Genomic DNA, 26,887 nt, shown 5'->3' on the forward strand with positions numbered 1-26,887 from the left:
GAGATCACACAGGTAAGTTATCAATAGTTTAGCTAGGATTATCAACCAGGTCACAGACTCTTTTCACTCCAATTCAAACGTGAATGATTTTTTTCTTTTTGGTCCAGACTGGTGATTTCATCCATAACAGCAACTGATTAGAAAATTTCCTTCTACAGATGCAGGTCACCAATTCAATTTAGGGTTGCCTGTAGGTACCTGAGAAGTTAAATGACTTGCCCAGGATCATGGAGACCCCTCAGTGTAAGAAGCAGAATGGGAACACAGTTCATCCTTATTCAAAGGTCCTCTATCTACTGCCCTTCTCTCTTTCATTTTATTTTATTTTGTTTTTAGATTTTTCAAGGCAATGGGGTTAAGTGGCTTGCCCAAGGCCACATGGCTAGGTAATTATTAAATGTCTGAGGTTGGATTTGAACCCAGGTACTCCTGACTCCAAGGCCAGTGCTCTATCCACTGCACCACCTAGCCACCCCTCTTTCTTTCATTTTAATGATAAATTCCCAGTTATTTACTCATTCTAGCTCTTGTCCATTTTAAGATAATTGTTCTTTGTCTCTCTCTTTTCCATACTCTGATGTGATGGTTGTCGCAGAGACCCATGTGGCCCAGAGATCACAAGTTACCTTTCAGGATTGTCTTTCTCTATTGGATCTTGCCTAAACCCAAAAACTCATAGCAGTTTGCCAGTTAGACAGTTTAATGGGCTAACTCCTCCCTCAAAAAACCCCACCATTTTCTTTTAAATAAAAGAAAACAAAGACAACCATTTTTTTATGAAAAGTAGATCAAAGTAATCTAATCCCATAATGTGGAGGGGGGGGCATTCCTAAAATTACATTTTGTGAATAAAGGCACTTTTGGTATTGGGTTTTATTGCTTAGAGTTCTAGTTCTGTAGTCAGAAAGACCTGAGTTCAAATCCAGACTCAGGGTGATTAGTTATGTGATCCTGTGCAAGTCACTTAACTCATTTGCCTCAGTTTCCTCATCTATAAGATGATGTGGAGAAGGAAATAGCAAACCATTCCAGTATTTCTGTCGAGAAAACCCTGGTCAGGAAGAGTCAGACATTTTACAAAAGCAACAAAATTTGTTATAATACTTGCCAGCATTTGTATTTCATTCCTATATGATTGCTCATCACTATCACCTGATATACTGCCCTCTTGCTGTACTGCATCACTAGTATACTCTGTTTACTTGTCCCAGGGCCCCTCCAGAAATATTCAGATTATGTCCTTTCTAGAGATCAAGAGAGATCATAGAGTAGGTGACAATCTAGAATCTCACCTCCTAACCCACCAGTGATCATCAGTCTTTCTGTTCTATCACTGAACTCTTCTCTTCTTTGACTTTATTCTAAACTGCCAGAAATAGAAGGCCCCATTCTTGAGGCTTACCTATTACATTACCCAAACAGCTGGGATTTGGTCTCTAATCCCAGAGCCAGAGTTGCTTCTCTTGTGTAGGAGACTTGGGGACCTGAAGTGGAAGGCAAATTGTCCCTGACTCGATTCAGGTAAGATGTCATTTGTCCCATTGCCCAGACTTAGTCCTTTTTAAGTAATCCTTGGAATAGTATTTCTTGTTCTCCTAACAAAGTACCCTATCCCGGGGCAGCTAGGTGGCACAGTGGATAAAGCACCGGCCCTGGAGTCAGGAGTACCTGGGTTCAAATCCAGTCTCAGACACTTAATAATTACCTAGCTGGGCAAGCCACTTAACCCCATTTGCCTTTCAACACCCCCCCCAAAAAAACAAAAAAAAATCAAAGTACCCTATCCCAACATATAGTTCACTACCCTAGTTCATAAATTTAATGGCACTGGCAAGAATTTAGCAGGCCATACTCCCAATATAGATTCAACTAGGTATCAGAGACATAAACCTTCTAATTAACAAGCCCTAAACATTCAGCTAGGTGGAGAAGTGGCTAGAGCACTGGACTTTAAATCAAAAAGACTAATCTTCATAAATTCATATTTGGCCTCAAATACTTAATCTGACACTGGGCAAGTCACAACTCTATTTGCCTCAGTTTTCTCATCTGTAAAATTATCTGGAGAAGGAAATGGCAAACCACTCTAGTATCTTTGCCAAGAAAACTCCAAATGGAGTCACAAAGATTTAAACGTGACTGAAATGACCAAACAATAGACAGAAAAACTCCTAAGAAACAAACTCAAGCATATTTTACTCTTACAACTTGGCACAGTGGATAGAGACTCAACCTTGGAGCCTGGAAAATCTCAGTTCAAGTTTTACCTCTGGTACATACTGGTCGTGTAAACAGTTATGTGAATAACTCGCTTGGAAAAATTATTTAACCTCCATATGCTTTGAGCAATATATTTTAGTGAAGATGCCAATCTGAATTGGTAGCAGAATATTGTAGTTCCCTAACTCCATGAAATTAAATGACCAGTTCCTGTCTTTAACATAATATATCACCTCAGGGTGGGGGAGTGCCTTGTGGGACATAGAATTGGCTAGTAGGTACTCATCCTTTTCTTTTTCCTCCTCCTTGCTGGGATAGAAGAAAATTGCATCTTTTGGAGGCCTTTCCTATTTCCTGGGGGTTGAGAAATGTGTGATTTTTTTTTCACCAGGCATCACATATATTCCCTACATGCTTTCTCTCCAGTAATTTAGTCAGCCACATGCTGTATATTTAGCACAGTTTTTGGCTTAAGAACAATTCAATGACCCTTTTGGCCCTTACTTTATTACTTTGTGTCATTTATTTAAGATTATAAGTTATTAGTACAATCACAATAGATTCTCTGCCTTAATTTAAATTTGTGTTCCTACCTAGTCAAAATCATCATTTAATTGAAAGTAAGCAAGCAGGGTATGTTATAGTGTCTGTTACTAGACAGGCATTGACAAGGGAAGCTGAGGAAAGAGTGGATTTATAAAAAAAATAGCTACAACAAACATGATCATTCCTAAAAATGTGGGTTCAACTAGTAGACAGTCAAAACCAACCCTACCTAACAGGTATCAGTGACCCTTTTCATTTTCTTTGTCTTTTCTTCCAGTTTCTCCTTTTACCTGTTCTCTTGGCACTAATTCTTTCCTGCTTAGTCCATTAAGTCCAGAAGGGCACCTAGGTGTAATGGATAAGAGTACTGGCCTTGGGGTCAGAAGGACTGGAGTTTGAATCTGACCTCACTTAACCCTAACTGCTTCACATCCAAGGTCATCTCCAGTCATCCTGATTCATATCTGGCCACTGGACCCAGATGGCTTTGGAGGAGAAAGTGAGCCTGGTGACTTACATGACTCAGTTGTGTATTTTAGAGTCACATCAATCTCAGAACTGAGAGGAGAGTACCTTTTCCTCTGAACTACAAATCCCAGGATGCCATTGGATTCACACGCTCTATTAGAATAGTCACACAGGTACAACTTTTCTGATTATATCAGGCAGCAAAATATAAAGCCACTTGTGTCTACTTTCATCAGCACACACACATGGAATAGAACCTTTAGACCTGTGCTGGAGGTTGTGTCAGAATCCCAGATTACCTCCAAATCTTCAAACCCAATTTTTTTGAAGATGTCAATTTTGTTTGCTTAATTTGTCATGCTTGTCTCCTATCCCCAGTGCCCTAATGTATGCCTTGTGAAAGATGGAAGAGTTTTTGCATTACAAGACATAACACTGATAAAATCAAAAATATAGAATCCCTCCCACTCCCAACATAATAATAATAATAATAATAATAATAATAATAATAATAATAATAATAATAAAGATCCCAGTCCCCAGCATAGTGCTTTGCATAGAGCAGATGCATTGAATATAATCCCAAATTGTTTATAACCCTAGTTTAGGAAATATTTGGAAGTGCCCGCAGATTTTTCATGTTACATTTTTTCCCCCAAACTGCTGGCTAGCCATCTCTCTGTTAAAGTTTAGAGCCTCAAAATAGTTCTTAGGTTCAAAATGTCCCATGTTTTTCTTTCAGAAGGACAAATAGAGATGTTTCATCTTTTTACAGTTACGCCATCATCAAACTAAATCCCAAATATTTGGAAAACAGGCATGATTTCTAATGTTCTTTTTGAGGGAAATAGCTTTAACAGGTTCCCTCAAAATGCTCTTTGCCCTTCCCCTTAGAATTTTACAAGTTAACAGGATCTCAGAAGTCATTAATTACAACTTTTCATTTTACAGTTGAGGAAATCAAGGCCCATAGAGAAATGAACATTCCTGAAGTCAGCCCAGCAAATAAACCTCAGTGCTAACACTGTCTCCTGTCTTAGGAGACTAACTGCAGTCTCCTGAACTCCTAGTCTCCTAGTCTCAATGTTTTCAATGCCTTCCCATATAATATATTGTTGGATGGTACTGAATAATTCATATTTGTTACATTTTTGGTGTGGTTTTTGTCCTTTTGGAAAACTGAAACAAATTCTCTTATAAAATGCAAAAGCAAGAGTGGGGAAGGGTTTTGAACATGATTAAAGCATAACAGCTCTAAAATAAACTAAATATTCCTAGCTTCATTTTTTTCACTTTGGTAATCTCTTAACAACTTAGGTACAAGATTCTTAGACAGAATATCTATATCTACCATAATATGAAATATCTGTTTGGTCTTTGAGTTAGGAGATATAAATATATATATATATATATATATATATATATATATATATATATATATATATATGGTAGCTCTCAAAATTTTCTCCTTCAGTGAAGAATGTAAATCCAAAAGAAGCTTTTCTTTTATAAGCTATTTTTTAATGTCTTAAGGTAAAGACAGTGGATGGTGGTAGCGGTTGTTGTTGCTGCTAATCATCCCTAAAGCCAGCTCAACCTTTCTTATTTCCTTTTTATACTTTATACCTGCTTCTGTCTCAGCAAGGTTGCCCAGTTGGTGCTGTGGCTGTATGTTGCTTAAGAATATATTTTAAAAGCCTTTTTCTGGGCTTGCCTGGCTGTCTGACTGCTAAATTCAAATTGATCCTTTTCCTCTTCTCCCTCCAGGGTCCTCCACTCCTCAACTTCTAAGTGTGAATCAGTAGGCAGGAGGTATGGCTGGGAAAGGCAGCAGGTGGTCAGGAGTCCTGGTAGGAGACTGCTTTGCCATTCCCTGTTTCTCTAGGCCACTCTATATTCTGTTGCCTCATTATGCCTTCTCTATCCTTAGGAAATCAGAATTTTATGAGCTTTGAAAATCCTTTTGGATGAAAGAGCTAGAAACATTGGGATAGCCCTAGGATCAAGATAATTACAACCCCCTTTCAAATGGGACCCAGTGAGGCCAGGCTGAGCCTTTTTAAAAAGCATCATCTATTAAGAATGCTGTAAGTTAGTGCAATTAAACATGGAAAAGAAAAGAGAAGTCTGGGAGGAAAACAGAGGCAAGAACCAGAGCAATCTGTCATATGCTTAATAGAAAAGAAAAAAAATCTTTAATGCAAACAAGGCCCAGCGAGGCTTCCCTCCACCCTTCAATCAGATGATTCTCAAACTTAATGATTTTCACATCTAATTCAGTGAGAAATTAGTCACCAGGTATTAAGACAAAAGCAGGCAGACTCCTGCCTTGGTAGGAATCCTTGCTGCTGAAGTGGAACTATCTCTGGCATAATTAAAATGCTTGCTGAAGTAGAAAAATATAACATTTCATGCATTAACCACCTTTTTTTCCCTTTTTTTTTAAAGCTAGTTCTGCTCTTTCTCTCCCCCAACCCCTAAACCTACTGTCTTTAGTGAAAGAACAAAGGACCATTTGTACTGAAACAGGAAAATGGAAGTCTGGATATGCTCCCTGGGGTCATTTCCTTGTCAGAAACATGGTGCCTGGTCATAGAGGCTAAGGGTCCTGCCCCAACGGTCATTCATCTCAGCTGGTATTCAGAGCTGTGACTGGGCTGTCAGATTGATCTTTAGAATCCCAGGGGATGAATAAACAAACAAATGAAACCTACAATAAAGATATTTATAATAAGAAACAGTTTACCAAGGAAAACTCTAAAATTATTTTTTTTAACATTAGGACTTTTTATGCTTGAATCCAGTGTTGTCTCTTAGAAGATCATATATTGGAAAGAGAGAGAGAGAGAGTTGAATTTGGAAGCAGGAGTTCTTGATTTAAATTCTAGGCCGGCTATTTTCTACCTGTGTGATACTGGGCAAGTTGATCCTTCTGGGCCTCAGTTTCCTCATCTGAAAAATGACAGAAGACCAGATATCCTCTGAGATTACTTCTAGCTCATATTCATGATTCTACAACTGTTTGTCTACATATTCTGATGAAGATCAAAAAAATATGGAACTTCATTCTGGGAGTTAATAAATTTACAGTTTCAGGAACATTTTCTAACTCAAAGGAAAACCGATGTGAGACCTGTTTTTTAAATTCATCTCTGAAATTTACTAATTCTGTGAATATAGACAATTTATCTCTGCCTCAATTTTCTAATCCCTAGAATAGGTTTGATGATGCCTAGAGTACTTATTTCACTCCATTACTGTGAGGCTCAAGTCAATATATCTGTGAATCTTTGTAAACCTTAAAGTTCTATTTAAATGTCAGCTGTCATGATGCACCTTAGAAATTATATAGGATCAAAATTTAAAGGTGAAGGGATCTCAAAGTTTAATCTAGCCCCCCTCATTTTACAGATGAGAAAGCCGAGACCCAGAGGCTACGTGACTGGCTGAATGTCACAAAAGTATTAAATAGCAAAGCCAGGATTTGACTCCAAATCAGTACTCTTTCCCCTAGACCATGTTGCCTCTCATCTTGTCCAGACTGCTCATTTCACAGATGAGGGATCATAAAATCCCAGTGTAAAAAGGAAACTCAGAGATCATTTTGTCCAGCCTTTACCCAGTACATGAATCCTGTCTGTGACATACCAGTCAATCAGTCTTCCAGACATGACTTGAATATCTCCAGCAAAAGGCAACTCCTAAAGCAGTTCATTCCATTATCTCTGACAATTCTTATTATTAGGAAATTTTCCCCTAATTTTAAGTCAAAATATGCCTCTCTATAACTTGCATTCATTACTCCTAGTTCTTCTCCCCAGGGTCAAGCAGAACAACTGAAAGAGAGAGATCTGGTGATCTGGCAAGGGTCGTTTAGCTTGGTATTGACAAAATAGGCATTCTACCTCCCAGTCGAGCTTCCTTTCTATTGCAATCTATCACCTCATGGTCACATCTGATGCTTAGCCAAATTGGTAATGCTACTTTATTAGCTACCTTATTTTACCAGATTCTGTCTCCAAATTACCTTTGGATATTTCTAAAAGTGAATTCCATCCTGGAAAGACAGTTTTGCAACCATGGAGTGAATGTATTCAGATGATTGTGCCTTGCGATCAGAAAGACAACAATCTTCTCTTTTTTTCTTTCTTATATCCAGAAATAGCTGGCAAGTGATTAAGAAATAACAAGAGTTTGCATTAGTATAGCTCTTCAAGTCTCAATAACCAAGACTAGATAGATTATGTATTTTTAAACTCATTTTTTCCAAATAAGGAAATTGAGGCTCAGAGAGGTTAAAAGATTTTCCCATAGTCATATTGCTAGTGTTTGGAAGTGTCTAGACTCATGTCAGGGTATTTGGACTCAGAATAGAGTTCTTTCCATCCTACCACTTGACCTGACCCTCAGATACACTTAGGGACAGGTGAAAGGGGAGGGCTTCAGAGAGAGATTTCAGGAGTCACAGGTTTTCTTCTCACTCCCCTTCTGTCGGCTGGACAGGGTAGCTCTTACCAATCACTGTCTTCTAGGTCCAGAAGTGCTCTGCTATGAATAATTTGGCAGTATTTCATTGGAGAGCCTAGCCACTGATGTCTTCCCCAATATCAGATTATTTGGGGGAAGCTAGATAGTGCAATGGATCAGGCAGCAGCCCTGGAGTTAAGAGAACTTGAGTTCAAATTCAGCCTCAGAAACTTGATATGTACTAGTTGTGTGACTTTGGGCAAGTCACTTAATCCTATTGTCCACAAAAGCCCCCCAAAGAAAAAAAGGAAGGAAGAGAACTTAAAAATACAGTTTCTTCTCCCTTGGGTTTTGAAAGGCAGTTTGATGAATCTACTAATTTTTTGGTTGCCCCATCACTTGCTTCCACCCAAAGGATTCCTTGATGTCTTAAGACCTCAAAAACCCAACTACATATCCCAGGATAGTGTGTCAAAAAACCACACATTTTTCTCCCATTTTAATAACATTTAATTGATCTCCTAGTTGACTGACAAATAAACTCCCATCCTGACCACATGGGAGCTCAGGGGGAAAAATGGCATGTTGGTTTTTTTATGTGTTTTTCACATAGGGTTGGCGTGAATCAGATCCAAGATCCACATGAGATATTAGTCACTGACAGTAAGCCATGATAAGAATAAGAAGCATGATTAAAAAAATAGATCTGGGCTAGTTGGCTGATGTTTACTCTGTGTTCTGATATTCCTTGCAGTGATTCCTAAAGTGACAAAGCATCTATTGTCTAACCCCGTGTTCACCTGCATCGTCCTCGCAGCCTGTATGGAGATTGCAGTGGTCGCTGGCTTTGCTGCATTCCTGGGAAAGTACTTGGAACAGCAGTTCAACCTCACAACTTCATCAGCCAACCAGCTGCTAGGTGAGTGACTGATGCTCCCATTCTAAAGCCAAAATGACCACTCATTTAGTCCTCCAAGCAGAAAGAGCCTTAGGAAGCATGAGGAAGAGAATTCTTTGGCAATTCTATCCAATAAGATTAAAACAATATCTACTGTGCTTTCAGCACTTTGTTCAATATCAAAGGCAAGGGAGATTGTACATAATGTAAGATGCAATTTAATTCAATAAATATTTTAAGTGCCTTTAAGGACTTTATAGGACATGGAAATATAAGAATAAAAATGAAAACAGTCCCTGTCCTCAAAGAGCTTACATTCCTGTCCCTTTAAAGAGTTTCAAAAGCTTATTCTTGAGATAAGACATGTACCTGAAACAGTTAGAGCTTAGCATAATAATAATAACTAATAGGCATATAGTATCTGCCATGGACAGGACACAGTATTAAGCACTTTATAATTGTTAGCTCATATGATCCTCACCATAAACCTAGGAGGGAGGTGACATTCTTATCACAATTTTATAGATGAAGAAACTGAGGCAAACAGAAGTTAAGAAATTTGCCTAGGATCAACCAACTAGTAAGATTTTGAGGCTACATTTGAACTCAGCTCTTCAAGACATCAGGCTTAAGTACCTATTCACTGTACCACCTTCCTTCATCTGTGGGATAGCAGGCAGAAAACTGGTCTGAAACCAGGAAAAAGTAATTTAAATATTCCTTCTAATCCATACTGTCATTTTTACCCTGGAAAAGTAACTTACTTTCTCAATGCTCAAGGAAAATAGTAGCAAATTCAACTATTGATGAGACCACTGATCTATGATCCCTTTAGTCTGTCTATTGATTTAGTTTTTAAATGTAATATTTTATATATATATATATATATATATATACATTTATTTATTTATTATATGTTTATTCATTTTATCAAATATTTCCCATTTGCATATTAATCTGGAGTGTTGTGGCTTTATGAGGCCCATGCTCTCTGTCTCTGACACTCTGTTCTAGGCTTCTCTCTAAGGCTATAAGTTGTCAAGAAGGTGCCTACATATATTAGTCAAGGGACTTACATAGGTCAAGGTGCCTACATATATTGGTCAAGGGACGTAAGTCATCTAGGAGTCCCCTATATCCACAAAACCATATGTCTAGTCCCAATCCATATCCTTAGCCTTATAGGATAGTGAATAATCAAGAACATAAAAAATATGGTATATATACTGGGAACAAGAGTTTAAGGAACAGTAGAGAGCAGTGTGAACTAGTACTGTCATGGAAGATTTCAGAGAAAGTGGGACTTCATATAGATCTTGAAGACAAGGACAAATTTGGATAGGCAGAGTTGAAGGGTAGGGGCAACTCAGTTAGATACACCTACCAAGAAATGTGAAAATCTCAAAGGCAGGAAGAAACATGTATGGAGGACAATGAGAAAACCAACCTGGTTAGGGTAGTTCATGATAAAAAGTGTGATATAAAATTGATGACTAGTAAGGAGCAAGACTAAAGATATTTAGGAAAAAGGTCAGGATTTAATATTCCTGTCTATTTTTAAGAAAGTATTTTGACACAACTCTCAATACAATTCATTTTCTTTTCTTCCACAATTTATACCACAGTAAACCAAAATAAAATCTAAGGGCATTGTACAGAATGTTGATAAACCTCATGCTTTGGGAACCAAAGGCAAATTAAAGAGACTCTCACTTCAAAGAGGCAATCACAAAACACAGCTCTTTTCTACCTGTCTGAGAAAGTGGAATGTGCTTCTTCCTTTAATGTTGAGTTTTCTAACACTATATCTTGACACTGTTAGACTTGAGCCTGGAGGCACAGAGAAAGAAAAAGTATATCACCTCCTGATCCCTTCTCTTCCATTCTTTGAATTCTTCCTGCTTTGAAAGAGGCACTTCCACTTCAGGCTGTATGTAGCTTCACAATAGGTCCCTGCTCTTCTATTACCAAATCAATCAATAGAATCCTGGAGAAAAGGTCAAAACAAGAATCTCAAGTGCTTGAGCCTATGTAATACCCGTTCTTCCTACTATAGGTTCAACAATCAGAACACTATAAAAGCTAGTTATTTTAACGCATAGGAGGTATTCCAAGAATCTTAATTCTTTCAGCAGTCCAAGAATGTAACTGCCTTTTAAGCGATCCTTAGAATTTATTTTTACTCTGATCAACTTAGTGGCTTTATGCCATCTAGATTTTTAAAAACCTACAAGAGAAAGGGGACCAGAGTAGGCTGGCAATGGTTATGAGTACAAAGAAAGGGAATCATAAGTATAAGAAGAAACTACAAAGGGAATATATTCTATTCATGGTTCTCATGGACCTGGGAGACAACCTATTCAATCTTCCCAAAGCACCAGTGCCCAGTTCTGGGCAATACCACAGAGCCATCAACAAATTGGACAGAGTTCAGAGCATAACAACAAAAATGATTAAGGGCCTGGCAGAACTGATTTATGAGCGAAGATTAAAAGCACTAAATCTGCATAGGTTAACTTAATGAGGAGAAAGTTAGGAGGAAAGTTATGATAACTGTCCACAAGTATTAAGGAGAAATATGCATCAAGGAGAGGGAGTAATTGTTTATTGTAGCTCAGAGGGAAGAGGATGTTGAGTGGTATTGGCAGAGTCACTAAATAATATCTCCTTCTAAGTGCCCAGAGGGCCTTGGCTGCTGTGTTAGGTATTATTGAAAGGAAGATAAACATATCTCAGTTCTGATCTTAAAAGTATCTCTCACTCATGCAAGCACAGTCAGCTCACCAAATCTATATTAATAAATTCTGGTGAAAATTATTATATAAATAGTCCTAAATAATGGAAAGTCTGCAAATATCAAATATTTGTCAATAAAATGATTCTAACATTCTGGGTTCCCAACAGTATAGGTACTCCCCATCCATGGATGCCCATCCTATACGAATCTTGGTCATATCACACACAAGTAGTCCAAAAATTAATTATCATAATATTACCCAGTATTATATGATTTCTGCACTCCTACTTGTGTTCTGTTTGATTTGATATTGAGGAGTATTATACATACATACACACATATATATACACATATGTTTCTTTAGTACATATATCAGCTAATTAATGCAAAAATGAGCCTAGGGATGCCTAGGTTAAAAATTGTCACTAAGCAACATTGATAATCTTTAGAAGACTTTCATGTAAAAACAAGGTGATGCAATACAAAACATAATCAAATAAAAATCAGTAGAACCATGTTTGTAAAATCATAACTTTAGGGTTGGAAAAGACTACTGAGGTCATCTGGTTCACTGTCTTCATTTTTTTATAGATAAGGAAATCAAAGTCCAGAAGGGTCATATGATTTGATCAAGGTCACCCAGGTGGTAAATGACAAAACTAGGCTTTACATTCAAATCTTGACCCCAAACCTGCCTTGTACCATGCTGCCATCCCAAATGCTACTGCCTTATAAAAAATAATTTACCAGGAGCAAATAGGTGGCTATGATACATGAACCACTTTTTTTTATTTCACCTTAAGGAAGAGCTGATTTTTTAAAAAAAACTCTACAAACTGTTAAATTGTCTATCATCTTGGCAAGGCTGTCAAATGGTATAAACCACTCTTTTTGTGGGTGGTACCTTAGGCTGTACAGGAAACTGAAAAGTCATTCTTCCCGCTATATTAGAAGAGAGATAACAAATTCCAAACGGCCCCCATACATGAAGCAACATGACAGAGTGGGTAGAACATTGGTTCTAAGTTTAAATCCCATATGAGATACATCCTAGATATTTAATCCTGGCTTTATCACTTAACATCTCTGTATCTTATTTTCCTTATCCTCATCTGTAAAAGAAGGGAGTTAGGCTTGATGGCTTCCAAGGTCCCTTCAACTCAATCTATGATCCCATGATCTATATAGTAAGATACTTTGTCACCCTGTGATATATTCTTGTCCTTCCACTAATAATTATTTTTAAAGTTCATATAGTTGCTCAACATTCATTTGCCATGTAATCTCCCATTTTCTTCACAGTTCCACATAAGCATGAAGCTCTTAGTTAAGATGATACAAGATCTGTCACTGAAATGATTATTGATTGCTTATTGGTTTTTATATGGATATATTTTCAGTTTGAGTGTTTATATTCCTAGTACTGGCTCTTCTAAACTTACTCCATTTCTATCTCTAACATGTTCTTCCCTCTATTCTAGGGATGACTGCTATCCCATGTGCATGTCTGGGTATATTCCTAGGAGGTCTTCTTGTAAAGAAGCTCAGCCTGTCAGCTCTGGGAGCCATTCGGATGGCCATGCTAGTTAACCTGGTGTCAACAGCTTGTTATGTTTCCTTCCTCTTCTTGGGGTGTGACACAGGTCCTGTGGCTGGGGTTACTGTTCCCTATGGAAACGAGTAAGTACTAGAAGAAATTGAACAGATATGAAAGAATAAGTGAAGGTTTGAAGAAATAAATGAAAAAACATCAAATAAACACTAATAATGGGCTCCTCAAGGTGCTCACCTTCCAATAGAAATATCACATAGAAGTTAATGGTGACCAAGGAAGAGTGCTGTTGTCAGAAAAGTTCCAGCTATTATAAGAGGAGCAGTGGGGTGTTGTTTGGCATGCACTTTGAAGCAACAGAGAAGCAGCTGTGTCTCCTTCCCTGAGTGGAATGATTATATAATATTTGGGAGCTAGAAGAGAGCAAATATTTTCATAGGACCATAGATTTAGAGCCAGAAGGAACCTCATAGGACTTTAGGTCTTGCTGTCCTCCTTTGACATAGAAGGAAATTGAGGCTAAGAAAGGTTCTTTGATTTGTCCAATCACACTACTAGTAACAACTAGTATTTGAAACAAGATTGGAATTTAATTCTTCTTAATTCTAAGCCCAGGGACTATCCACTATACAACAATATCTCTTCTAAAGTAACCAAAGGAAGGATCCATGGAACAAGTAAGTCTTTTGTACCCAAGGATATCTTTCTTACCTCATAGTTTATTGTTACTGAACCAACAGTATGGGATTGCATCAAATTCTTTAAAAAATATATCAGAAATGATCCATACTCCTAATGCTGTCTGTTTGAACTTGGGCATGTCACTTAATCTACCTGGGTCTCATCATCCTAAATCTTTGGACAGTTTTTTAAGACTGATCACTGTAAAAAGGACATATATGTATATATATATAGTTATTTTCTGGATCAGAGTTTTTCTCCAAGATTCCTTTACTAATATGTTTGCCTTAACTCATCACCTACAGCTTATATTTGACTCCAAGTAAAGGATTTAATAAATAGTATTAAATTAACAACAGAACATTCCCAACATTAACTTGAGACTCACTCTCCAACAAGTGGGAAGAATTGAAACATAACACCAGATAATACACTGGATGTATACATGTGGGGCCTGTGGGTGGCCAGCACATATATGTGGACAGATTACACCACTGATGCCACAGAGCTGTCAATGTCATTGTGCAGCTCTTTTCTAGGAAGACTTCCTGCTGGTCCTCATTTATCCCCTCCAGCTGATCTTCAACTATCCAACTACTACCTTCAGGGCCACCTAAGCTTCTGTTGTGTTGGGTGGGTCATTCCTCTGTCCTCCAGCTCTTTCAAATGTCTTCAACAACCTTTGGAGAGGGGAAGGAGAGAGAAAGAAAGTAATGTGTTCTATAAATCTGTAAGCCTCTTCTCAGCAGGAAAGGGACATGGGTCTATTTAGACATCTCATTCATCCTCCTTTTGAATCTTAGATAAAGCCTTCAGCTATGATACTTTCTTAAGGTCTGTCCACTCCTCTCTTCACTTTCCACTAGAAATACAAGTCTCTTCAGGCAATTTTTCAGCCAATAGATAGGAAGTTCTTCTTGTCAGCCAATTGCTCATAGCAGATATCCAGTGTAAGATCATGTTTGAACTCTTTTTTTGCTACTTTTTCTTCTGATTTCCTCACTTCAGTATTTATCTGATTTATGCTCACAATATAATGTACCCCAAAATAAGGAATCCCAGTCTATTGTACAGTAGGCTTTCTGTTCCTCTGTTGTTAGACATTTAGAATGCTGAACAGGAAATCATAATATTTGAATTCAAGTTCATTACTTACTAGTTTAGTGACCTTGGGCCAGTCATCTAATCTTTCTGAACCTCAGTTTATTCACCTGTATAATAGAAATAATCATATCTGTTCAAAATACTATCCACGATGGTTGTAAGAATCAAAGAAAATATTGAACATGAAAACACTTGAAAAATATAAAAGTCTACATATATATAAAAAGCTTATTATGCCATTATCTCAACAAAACCAAATGAATAGATTCTTTCTTTGGTTATTTATATGAAACCCCAAAAGCAAAGAAGGCTTTCCTGGAGTGAGACTATGAGGTGATACATTTTTTGCCCTGCCAATGGCTACTCCAAAAAGATATTCAGACAGGACACAGGCATATATACTTGTTTCTATGGAAGTCCTACAGTTGCTATCTTTTTCTCCTTTCCTGAGTGGTGAATGCAAAGTGAATTATAGCTGGTATTTTTTGAGGGGAGGGAGATTGGAGGCGGGGAGAGGGGGAGGGGAGAACAGCATAACAGTATTTACAGATCAAACCATAGAATTTCAGTTTGAATTATTGACTGTCTCAAATCCTACCCAGTTCAAAGAGCTGACATATAGGAAGGAATAATGCCACCTAATCTTTTCCAGATGAAATCTAGTAGGGAGGATGAGATGAGAGATTTTTCCACTTGGAACATTTAATAACCTCCTTCTAATTCAGTATCTCTTCTCATTTGTTTTTCAATAGTAGAAAGAAAAACAACAACCTTCTAAAGTTTTAATAAAAATAAAAATGAAAAGTCTCTTAAAATAACACTTAACCCAGAGAAATTGATGATTGTTGATCAGTCATCAAGTACTAGTGAGATTCATTTGTGTTCGCCACTTTCCTAGGAAATGTGAGGAATATAGTTGTAGTATAATGCAGTAGCCTCTGCCCTTACTGTCTCACTTGGGGAAACAAAATTAAAATACATCAACTCATTATGAAGCAGTACAAGGCTGCTTATAATCAAGTGTATGGTGCACATTTAAGCAGTTCAGAGTCAGAAAAATGAGTTAAGCTTGAACTAATTAGGGAAGGCTTATGTTTTGGAAAAAGTAAGACTTTGAGATAAATTTTAAACTGCTAAAATTTGAGTATAGATGGAAAAAGAAAAGGGCTTTCCTGCATGAGAAAATAATATGAAGGGTCAGTTAGGTGACACAGTGGATAGAGTACCAGCCCTGGAGTCAGGAGGACCTGAGTTCAAATCTGGATTCATACACTTCATACTTACTTAGGTGTGTGGATTTGGGCAAGTCACTTAACCCCAATGCCTTGCAAAAAAAAAAAAACAACCCAACCAAACAAAAAGAAAATAATATGAATCAAGACACAGTAGGAATGATCAAAGAACGATGGGAGACCAAGCTAACTAGATTATGTATTTGAGGAATACTGGAATCTTAAACTGGATAAATTGGGTAGTGTCAAATTAAGAAAGTAGTTAGGCTGAAATTTAAAGAAAAAACACAACGAACAAGTGATTATGCCTATATCTATTTGTGATATTTGTTCGAGTTATTGATTGCATAATCCTGGGTAAATTACTCAACTTCTCTGAGCCAGAATGTAATATCTACTTTCTCATTGTTGTAAGAAAAGTGTCTTATAAGCATTAAAGTGTTCCATAAATGTGAGTTATTAATGTGAGTTATTTTGTATTTTCTCTTACAGCTCAGCACTTGGCGTAGCCTTGGATCCCAACTCTCCTTGCAATAATAACTGTGAATGCCAAACTGACTCTTTCACGCCAGTCTGTGGGGCAGATGGGATAACTTACCTGTCTGCTTGCTTTGCTGGATGCAACAGCTCGGTATTTCTGACTTATTTATTCTCTGGATAGGGTGAAGGATCATGGATTAAGAGCTGTGGCTTAACTGGCAGCCTATGCCCAAGGTGATGGTTGACTGCCATGGGAAATAAAAAATCACTAGTTATCAGTAGTTTTTTTCCCCCTCTCCTGTGTTAGAAGTTTTCTGTTTCATATCTGTTTTGATTAGTAGACTCTATTATTAGATGAGGAAAGACTTGTCACTCAAGTTTGTTTGCTAAGTGACTTTCATAGGACCAAATCAGTCTCCCAAATATACCTAAATAACTCCCATTGACATCATTTTAGTAATGTAAAGATTAATGACTTTGTAGATTAGGGTGTTCTCTCTATCCACATTAATTGTCACCCTTGATGAGACATCAACTTTAGTGAACCAGAGAATCAATGTCCATTGATATTATTTAAGATATATCAAAGCAAGTTTTATACCAAAAGAATGTTGACCTATGTTTTCAACATCCTTTGTGCTCACTTACTATCCTTTAAAAAAAATTGCTCCTGGATTCCCCACCTCTTTCTGTCTCCTGTTTTCTGTATTCCTCATACTTTTCCATTGACAGCATTTAAGGACTGAACTGAGTGATATAGGACAATAAAAATGGAGAAAGAGAGACCTATTCTTTCTTTTCGTAAACTATTGAATCACCTACCTCTTCTATCTTTGTCACCTATCCACTTGGATATAGGCAAAACCTAGCAGCAATGCCAAGTGGCCATTAGTCAGAAACAAAGAAAATAGGGATCATTCATCTTAATTTTCTAAAAATTAAGTTTTTCCTTGTTTTAATGTTTGCATTCTTGGCCTACTGCTACTGTTAACATTTTTTCAAAAAGTAAGATAAATCATTTTGGGTGGGGAGGAAGCTATTTTTCAAATAAGATTATAAAGCAATTTTTCTATGTGGATAAAAATGAATGGAAAAAAGGATTGGGTTTGGGGAATGGGTAGAATGAAAGCACCAGTTATTATTTTCTGTGGCAACATTTTCATTAACATTTTAATATCTGAAGAGTTTTGTTGCAAATTAGTCTTTGTTATTATCCTGTTGCAAGGATTAAATTGAATCAATATATGCTACTGTCCTGAGACTAAAATAGTATCTATTTCAGAAAATTCAGTGACCAAAAAATTGTCTGAGAAAATGCACTTCCCCAGATCTTACATATACATAAAGTCTTATTAAATAAAAGCTTAACTGGGTCCAGTGGTTGCTTTCAGTTGCTGAAACAGCAAAGAAGCAGAATCCAATTATCCCTGATCTGCTTTGCCCTTCTTGATTCGTGAGACTGCATCACATTTCTATTCCTCAGCTTACTGTTTAAATTTTTATTTCCACCCCCCCCCAAAAAAAACAGTTTTTTTCCTTCAATTTTCTAATGAATATACTACAGTTTTATTCTGGGTAGGAAGTATAGTATAAAAACACACAGTAAAGAAGAAGAAACTACCACCTTCCTGGAGGGAAGGGAAAAACTACCCCTTCTCCCCTGGGATGCTTTTCTTTGACCCAGTTTCTTGCTATAAGAGGAGCTTCCTGAATACCAGCCTCATAATAAATAATTTGTAGGGAGTAAACATTTGCAATTGTGACATTTTCACTCTTCCTCTAGTTTTATCCTCCCCTACTACTTCAATCTTTAAGACAAAGAAAAACCTCCAGGAATTATCCACATACCCTCCTTCTCCAATGAACTTGAGTGCCCAGTATTCAGATCCTATGCCTTACAAGAGTCTTGTCAGATCTCCTATTCTGATTTCAGATTATAACCAGTTTGGCTATGGGGTAATAGCACCACTCACTTGAGTGATAACAAGTAGCCGGATTTAGCTAGGACATGTGCAAATTTCACTGTTAAGTACAATCAGATTTCTAGTTCTTCACAAAGGCACCATTTTCACCCACTGAGACTGGTGAAAAACCACCTAAAATTTGATCATCTGGGGAAAAACACTGCTTGAGACTGATTCTACAAGCTAGGAAAATCTGGTTTCCTCACACCCTCTGTTTGGGCTTTATTTCGGACTCCATGTGTTTTTCCTCCTAGTCATCCCAAATTTCCCAGGATTGTACTATATTTAATAAAAGATTTTTTTAATCCCTCTTCATTGCATGTAACAAACAGCAAGTTACTTTTGTCTGTTTCCTTTGGCATTAATCTACTGTCCAGATTGTTTCCTTACATTTCACTCTGAGAAGTAATTATTCCAGCAGTAAGCATGTTAGCACTCTGCTGACTGTCTATTGGAAGAAATATCCTTCTGATGTGATGAATAACTGGCTTAAAAAATAGAAGAAGCAAATGTATGTAGGAAAGTAGCATAAATCCAACACAGTGGTTTATAGGAGAATCAAGATGAAGTTCAGGGTATTTGGCTTACATTTCTGAAAACATCGCCTCATGGGTTAGGACTTGTTTGGAATCTGTTTTCTTTAGTGTGTTTTTTTCTCTTTTTAATGGTGCCACTTGGGCCATTTAATTTATTAAGTTACAGCATCCTTTAGAAAGAGAACAATTAAGACATTGTAGAATACCTTGGCACCTGACCTGTAACCAAATGTCCAAACCAGGCTAAATGTCTGTGGGTATCCAGATACCAGCCTGTCCGGAAGTCAGTGTTAATATTCTTAAGCCAAGTTCTGCTGGCCCTCAAAATGCTTTTAGCCTCTGCTGTATTTGGACATGGCTGATTTCATGAATCCATTCTTCCCCACCCCCTATTTCTAAACAGGGTGACTACCAAAAGTAATTGCTTGCCTTTCTAATAGCAACAGCTTCTCCCTCCTCCTATTGAAGATGATACAGTTCTTTTTTGCAAAGACAGAATTCTCTCTCAGAATCTGGGGTTATTAGTGTTACAGGTGTGTCAAGGTTCTATTATCATTTTAGGAAGACTCCTTCACCACCATTCCCTCCCCCTAAGCCATTATTCTTCAATCAGTGACCCTGCAAGTGAAGACAGAGACAGTATTTCTTTCTGCAGTTTTTCAATTTCCCCTTTGGCTTGAGGCATATGGGTTGCCAACCTAGCTGTTAGTGATGAGATTTCAGGGCTTTACACAGTAATGCCAGTCTAACTTGGGCCAATCAAAAGTTGAGAATCTAAGCTGCAAAAAAGACAATGATAAATGACAATAGAATTCTAAAGGCACTACAATGAATTCTGAAAGAATCTATGAATGTCTGGCACAGAAAGCTAATTGTTGACATTTTAAAGTAAAAAACAAAAACAAAACAATAACAGCCCAGTCTATTATAATGATATCATATATATTGTGAAACCATTTATTAGGTTAGCCACAAAAGATCAAAAGACTCTTAAGTAACAACAGAAATTAAATGGTGGTTTGGTTGATTTCCATGCCATGTAAAAATAAATGACTACCCAGAAATGCTTTAAAAATTGTCATTTTCTTTTCTTATGCTCAATAATTGTCAGGAAAATGAATATCCCAAAATTTAGGCAAACCTTTAAATTACAAAGAAAATCCTCTGGTTTCAAATTTCTTTAAGATGTTGTTGTGTTTATATAATATCTTCCCCACAAACTCATCCTCAGAGAAAATTCATTTTTTAACCTGGAAATCAATTTCATTTGTAAAATGAATAGGAATTAAGGTGTGCAGCATTGTTGAGAGCACGTGTGATTGTTTGTGTGTGTGTGTGTGTGTGTGTGTGTGTGTGTGTGTGTGTGCATGGCAGGATGGTGGAGGGAGGGGGTGGGGAAGGAAACACAAATAAGGTAGTTTCATTTACCAGTGTTTCTTAATCATTTTTGGATGATATTTTGCTCCTGTCATTTGAGCTGTCAAAATAACAGCAGTTTGATTTTTTTCATTTAACCATAGAAAATTAATCAAAAGATTCCAAGGAATAAAGGGTTTGTTGCTGGGTTTTTTAACCCCAGTTTATCATGGAGCCCAATTTCTTTGCAACTACTATTATTGTTTTGTGTTTGTGAATTAAAATTTTTCTGTTTAATTTAATGACTGAATGTGAGATAGGAGTATGATTCTCAAAGTATTCATCTTTAGTCTTTCATTGATTTCTTAACCATTTCATTTGAAACCATCAATTTTTCCAACTATGTTTAAACATGTACATCTTTTTTTTTGTTCTGTCTCATGACTAGGCTCAGAGCTATAAGGCATGAATATGATACTCAGCACTCTAAATCAAATCTTCCCACAATATTAGACTTGCTGACAATTCACCTGGGGGTATCTTTAGAAGCACCCAGAGAGTGTTAAATAATTTCCCAAGTCCCTTAAAATGCACAATGTCTTATTTTCCAGGGACCATTTTACCCATTTAAAGGTGAGGCAGAAGGTTGAGACATCACATTCAGGAAGAGAATTTTCTTTCTGTAACTCACTTTCAGAGAGAGGAGAGAGAAATAAAGGTGAAGATGAAATATACTTGATGAACATGTGAAAAAGTATTAGAGGATCTTACCAAATACATGCTCCTCAAGTTCAATTTTTTTTAAGAAATGATCTACCTCTCCTAACCAATAGCACTATGGCCATAGGTGAATCACTTAACTCTCTAAGTCTCAGGCAACTTTATGAAACCACAAGTTACAGCAAGGGTTCTTAGCCTTTTGGTGGGTCATGGATCCCTTTGCAAGTTTGGTGAAGAGTACAGAGACCCCTTCCCCAAATAATGTTTTTAAATGCAGAAGATGAAATTCATAGGACTACAAAGAATAGAAATTATATTGAAATATAGTTATCAAAAAGTTGTTTTGTTTAAATAAAAGCAAATTCAACAACAATTGCAATCCACTTTAATAGAAGAACTTTCAACCCCACTGAATTCCCACATTATCTAAATCACAAGCCTGTGGTATATTAATGGTGTACCTTTCCCAGGGATACTTGCCTCTAAAGCTTTATCTTCAAATGAAACATGAAAGACTTCTTGGTAAAAAAAATTTCAAGCTTCCTGACCTTTGCAATCACAGCATGGGGACAGCTCTCTCTATCAATAAAGAGACAGTCCTATATGTAGTTTCTATTGGAAAAGGAGAAAAGGAAGTCAAAAAAGAAAGGTTAGAAAGCAAAACATTAAAGAAAAAATAAGAGAAAAAACACAGAAATTTTAAAGCAGAGGGGACTATATTCTTAACCTCAGGAGAGTTTGGGTGGCACTTACTATATAGATGTTACCTGAAAACAAGTCTTCCTTTAAGAGAAGAAATGAATCATTTATTATTGTTTTCATTTTGCATTCATTAGCAGTTTATGTATTACTATTGTAATGTCTTATTTGGCCTGACGGTCAGCACTGCCTCTTCTCTCATTGTCCCTTCAACCATCAGAAATTTCAGGAGGATAAGTAAAAGACTCTGAGACTGGAAGACAAAAGCAATTTGACATGAATTCTCCCAGAGAGATCAAATAGAATGCAGTCATTTTTATTTCTTCTGATCATATATTGATGAATCTTCTCTTGTTTGGCAATATCTTCATTCTTCACATCCCTTCCATGCTATGTGGATGGCAACCTTAGTCCTTTTGATTTTTCTGAAACATACCAGGAAATTTTTCCCTTTACCACCAATGTCTCTACAATCTTCCCTTTGATTCTTGGCTTGCAAAAGACAGTAAATTCACACATGGCATTAAGATCCCTTTGTTCAAGGTACAAAATTAGTCAATGAACCATGAACAACATTCAGGTTACAGATTTACCTCTTTTAGTCTGCCCTAATGTAATTATAACTGCATGGAAGAGAGGACAAATTGGCAAATGATTATCACGTTAATTTGGCAGTGTTTTATCATAATGTGGGAAATATAATTTCCTTTTTTATTGTATGGAAAAGATTCTAATTTGGGGGTCATTTGTCTGCACTACAATTTATTTAGGGGCACTTAAACACAGAAAATGAATTGCGTAGGAGGGGAACAAAATAAGCTTTCTTCCACATAAATATCCCTGTGTCTATGCATGTGTTTTGAAGGCTCTTGGTAAAAGCAAACTAATTTATTTAGGCTTGATTAATGGAACACCACAGAATGCATAATTAGGAGTTGACAGCTTCACCTGATGGATGGCTTTTGATATAGAAAGTCAAAACTCCAGTTTAAACCATGGGTTTGCTTCCCTTTCAGAATCTCACTGGCTGTGCCTGTCTCACATCCGTCCCCTCTGAAAATGCAACAGTAGTTCCTGGGAAATGCCCCAGCCCTGGTTGCCAAGAGGCCTTCCTTACATTCCTCTGTGTGATGTGTGTCTGCAGCATGATAGGAGCAATGGCCCAGACTCCATCTGTGATCATCCTCATCAGGTAAGAGCTAGACTGAGGTTTCCGTCACCCTCAGTCTAGTGGCCCTTCTCAACACCATTTATTTGGTTTTGGCATTTTTTCTGTAACTGAATAGGAAACACTATGTTGAGAAACTTTCCCCTCATTTCCACTGAAGCTTAACAACTGGGAAACTATTAAAATTTTCACAAATTGTGTGTGGTAGAATCAGAAGCTTTTAACTCACTTCAATCAACAAACTTCACTTCTATTTAGTAAGTACATTAAAAAAAACAGCATTCCAAATAAAGAGATAGCTTTTATTCCAGTCACACTTAAAGTCACAGTAGAGAACAACTGGTCAGTCATGTTTGACTCTTCATGACCTTATCTGGGGTTTTCTTGGTAGAAATACTGGTATGGTTTGCCATTTGCTTCTCCAGCTCATTTTACAGATGAGAAGACTAAGGCAAATGGGGTTAAGTGACTTCCCAGAGTCACACACACAGTATAAGTGTCTGAGGTCAGATTTCAATTCAAAGAAATGAATCTTTAGTCAAAGCATTCTATCCTCTGTAACAACTAACTTCTTGATAAAAATACTGCTCTCTAAAAAAAAGTATATCACTAAGAAAATTTAACAGAAAGAAAAAGGCATTGTCACGGAAATCATGGGCCTGTCAGCTTATGTACTCACAGCAAAATACTCATCTCAAAGAGGTGATCCAAAATAACTTTGACGCATCACAAAGGTCAGGAAGGGGAAATTCAGAAAATTTAAAGATACTTACCCACTGTGATCATGAGACTATATTTGGAACAGTAACCCAAATATGATAGCATATGTCCAAGCATCCTCATGAGTACTTACTTCTTTTGCTTCATTCACTTTTAAAATATAGTTTTTAAGTAACTAGTTAGTATCTTTATCCTGTGATTAAAATTAAATCCTGAATCTTGGTGGGTTAGGATTAGAGTCACATAGGGAAAAAGGATAATAGTGTCGTAGTTCTAGAATTGAAAGGCATCTCAAAAAGTAATCTAATATTAGTTCATTTTTTTCAGATGAAGACACTGAGACCTGGAATGGTTAAGTGACTATCACATAAATAAGAGATTTAGAAAGAATTTGAACTCAGGTGTTTGACTCCCGACCCTGCGCTTATCTCCACTAGAGTCTCATTAAATTTCCCCTAGAACTTTTAAAGTATGTGGGGGGGGGGGGGTGATTGAAAAAAAAAACCACACTATTACCAGAAAGAAAAATTAGTTAAAGTTCCAAATTCAGTTCTCAAAGGCAGGACATACAAATTATAAATGCAATGAATTTTTCCTATTTAAATAAATTTACATTATGGTCTTTCACCATTGTTTTGGTGCTTCAGTGTTATGCTAATATTTCTGTTTTTATGTCATATACCTTGGGAAATAATTTAAGGGAATAATTGTAAGATATTTTTTGGCAGAGAGGGAAAGCAGAATTTGAGCCAACAAGATCTATTTTCCTTCAATAAAAGAAAATGAGGGCACTAATTAGAACTTTGAGAATAAGAAAACTCATTTCATGAAACAAGCCTCTCCAATCTGAGTCAGTATGCTACCACCTCACCCATATGCATTGTGTCTCTCCCCAATCTCTGTCTCCCTCAAACCTCAAAATAGGGGAAAAATGAAATTCAGCATCTTAGGATCAGAAGATTGGCTCAGGAATTAAACGTAGAGAGTAGTGAGCTTTAAATCACCTTATAGGCACAGTTTGACAAGTTCCTTTCGGAGGTGATTTGGAAATAGATTCCCTTACACACACACACACACACACACACACACACACACACACACACACACACACACACACAGCAGATGGACTAAATGACCCAAGCTGAGGCTTTTCCAGTTCGAATAATTCCATGCTTCACATACACACCTGCTGGAAGTGTTCTCAAAATGGGCATATGGATATGATAGGGGGAATAACGTTATTCAATCAAGCTTCCAAGTTCTATTTCCACTCACAGATGTTCAAGGCAGGCAAAAAGCACACTATGCCATCTGTAGATAGGTATAGATATACCCTATACCCTACATTGCCCTAGGGTGTCAGCCACTCTTATACAACCAATAGCAACATCTCTCAGAAAGGCAATGAGAAAGTTTGGGAATGAGACTGGTACTTTCAATAACAATCATTCAAACAAGTCCCCTTACTGACCCATAACTGAGACTGCAATGAATCCCCCCCCCACCAGAAGTGCCTATCTCTCATATCAGGAGGCCATCAAATGAGAAGTTAAGACTTTTTTCATTTTTTTCTCCTTTGCATTTATGGTGTACAGAAAGAAGTGATAACCGGAGTTTATTAGTGGCAGAGATATAGCTATTTGTGTTAGGGAGCACTTGCCTTTGTCTCCAAGATTATTTCATAGATTAAGGACTGCACTTATTTCCTTAGGAGAGGGAACACCCAAATGGTGAATTCTGTCCATTAGTGCAGGTCAGTACTTGAGATGTGAAGTGACTTGCCCAGTCAAGTTCTGTCAGAGGCTAAAGACCAGCTCTTGAAACAGTAATTTGCCTTTTGTTACTACTACATATTGCTAAAAAAATTAAAATTTTTGAGAAATGGGATTTAATGGAAGAAGCTTCAGTTTTTCGTATTTGCAAGAAATAGGGCAGATTCCTACTCACAAATGCCAAGATCTAAAATAGAGTAATCACTACAGGGTTTTTTGTTTACATTTTTGCAAAGCAATGGGGTTAAGTGACTTGCCCTAGGTCATATAGCTAGGAAATTATTAAGTGTCTGAGGCTGGGTTTGAACTCAGGTCCTCCTGACTCTGCAGTCAGTGCTCTATACACTGTGCCATCTAGTTGCCCAAATATGAGAGTTTTGAGTCTAAATTAATGAAGTTCAAATAATGAGATTTAATCAAATTCTGCTATTAATATTAATAGTTATATATGTATTTAGAAATGGAAGGAAATTTCCGTTAATTTTTTTTACTGTTTTCTAGTTTTAACTAGAAAATGATAAAAGATCAGAACATAGTCTTTTAAAGTCATATTCTACTACTTTTACCTTAATGGTGTCTCCTAGCAAACATATTGATGATGAAATTGCTTAGCAAGGAGATTTTTAAGGGACTAGAAACTATAACTTTATAGTTAAGAAAATCTTGGGTACTTTTAAAATATTACTTCAGTCAAAAAATTGAAAGTATGAGCAGATTGACCTTCTGTTCACCAATTTTTGCAACTTTTTAAAAATTTATTTTTGATAAGATATAATCAAAACTTCCTCTTCATCACCACCAACATCATCATCCTTCATACTATTTAACTCACAAAGTAAGGCAGAAATGATTATATCCCATTTGAAAGATAAAAGAAAAAACTGAGTTGACCAAGAAATAAACAATGTCCCAAGGTCACACAAATAGTAAGCAGACAAACTGGGACCAAGATTCAGGTCTTCTGACTCCAAGAATAATTCCTCTTCTAATGTGGTTCGTACAGAAATATAACCTAAAGATGACAAATTGTTCATTTATCTGTGAAGATCCTTCTGCGTTTATAGTTCAGCCTTGTTTCCTCTAAAACTTAATGGAAAAAGATGTTCCCAAACTGTATTATTTTTGGTACACCATGCCCCACCAACTAGAAATGCCTTTCTGCCTGAACATATGCAGAATTTCTCTAAATGAAAATTGAGTGGGAAAGAATTTGCATTTCTTAACTTTGAATGACAAGATTAGCTCCTGTTATTAAGAACACCGTTAAATTCCTGAACTTATCATGTAGCTGCAGTCATAGTTATTATTCAGACTCTAGGCAGGGAAAGTTAAAAAATAATAATAATAATAAATAGACTATTAATGATTTTCTGGGGAACTATTGTGATTGACAGCAGTATACAACTATAGAGTCTATTAATTTAAAGTGGTATGATGAGAATCTTTTCTTTGCTTTTTTCCCCTTCACCTCTTTCTATATAGGACAGTCAGCCCTGAACTCAAGTCTTACGCTTTGGGAGTTCTATTCCTGCTCCTTCGTTTGCTGGGTAGGTATGAATCTCTATTC

The 26,887-nt window shown here is 36.9% G+C and overlaps 1 protein-coding gene across 2 annotated transcripts in view; it reads left to right on the plus strand.

The window, feature by feature from the left end:
• The window catches only part of SLCO3A1 (solute carrier organic anion transporter family member 3A1), a 361,805-nt gene that overhangs the window by 314,065 nt on the left and 20,853 nt on the right, over positions 1-26,887 (plus strand). For both annotated transcript variants that reach the window (XM_074234149.1, XM_074234148.1), the window contains exons 5-9: positions 8,456-8,620; positions 12,818-13,016; positions 16,398-16,536; positions 22,677-22,852; positions 26,803-26,867. In XM_074234149.1, coding sequence (XP_074090250.1) covers positions 8,456-8,620; positions 12,818-13,016; positions 16,398-16,536; positions 22,677-22,852; positions 26,803-26,867 — 744 coding nt within the window. The remainder of the gene's footprint in view (positions 1-8,455; positions 8,621-12,817; positions 13,017-16,397; positions 16,537-22,676; positions 22,853-26,802; positions 26,868-26,887) is intronic.

The sequence above is a fragment of the Macrotis lagotis genome, chromosome 4 (genome assembly GCF_037893015.1).
Source record: "Macrotis lagotis isolate mMagLag1 chromosome 4, bilby.v1.9.chrom.fasta, whole genome shotgun sequence".
Taxonomy (NCBI): Eukaryota; Metazoa; Chordata; class Mammalia; order Peramelemorphia; family Peramelidae; genus Macrotis; species Macrotis lagotis.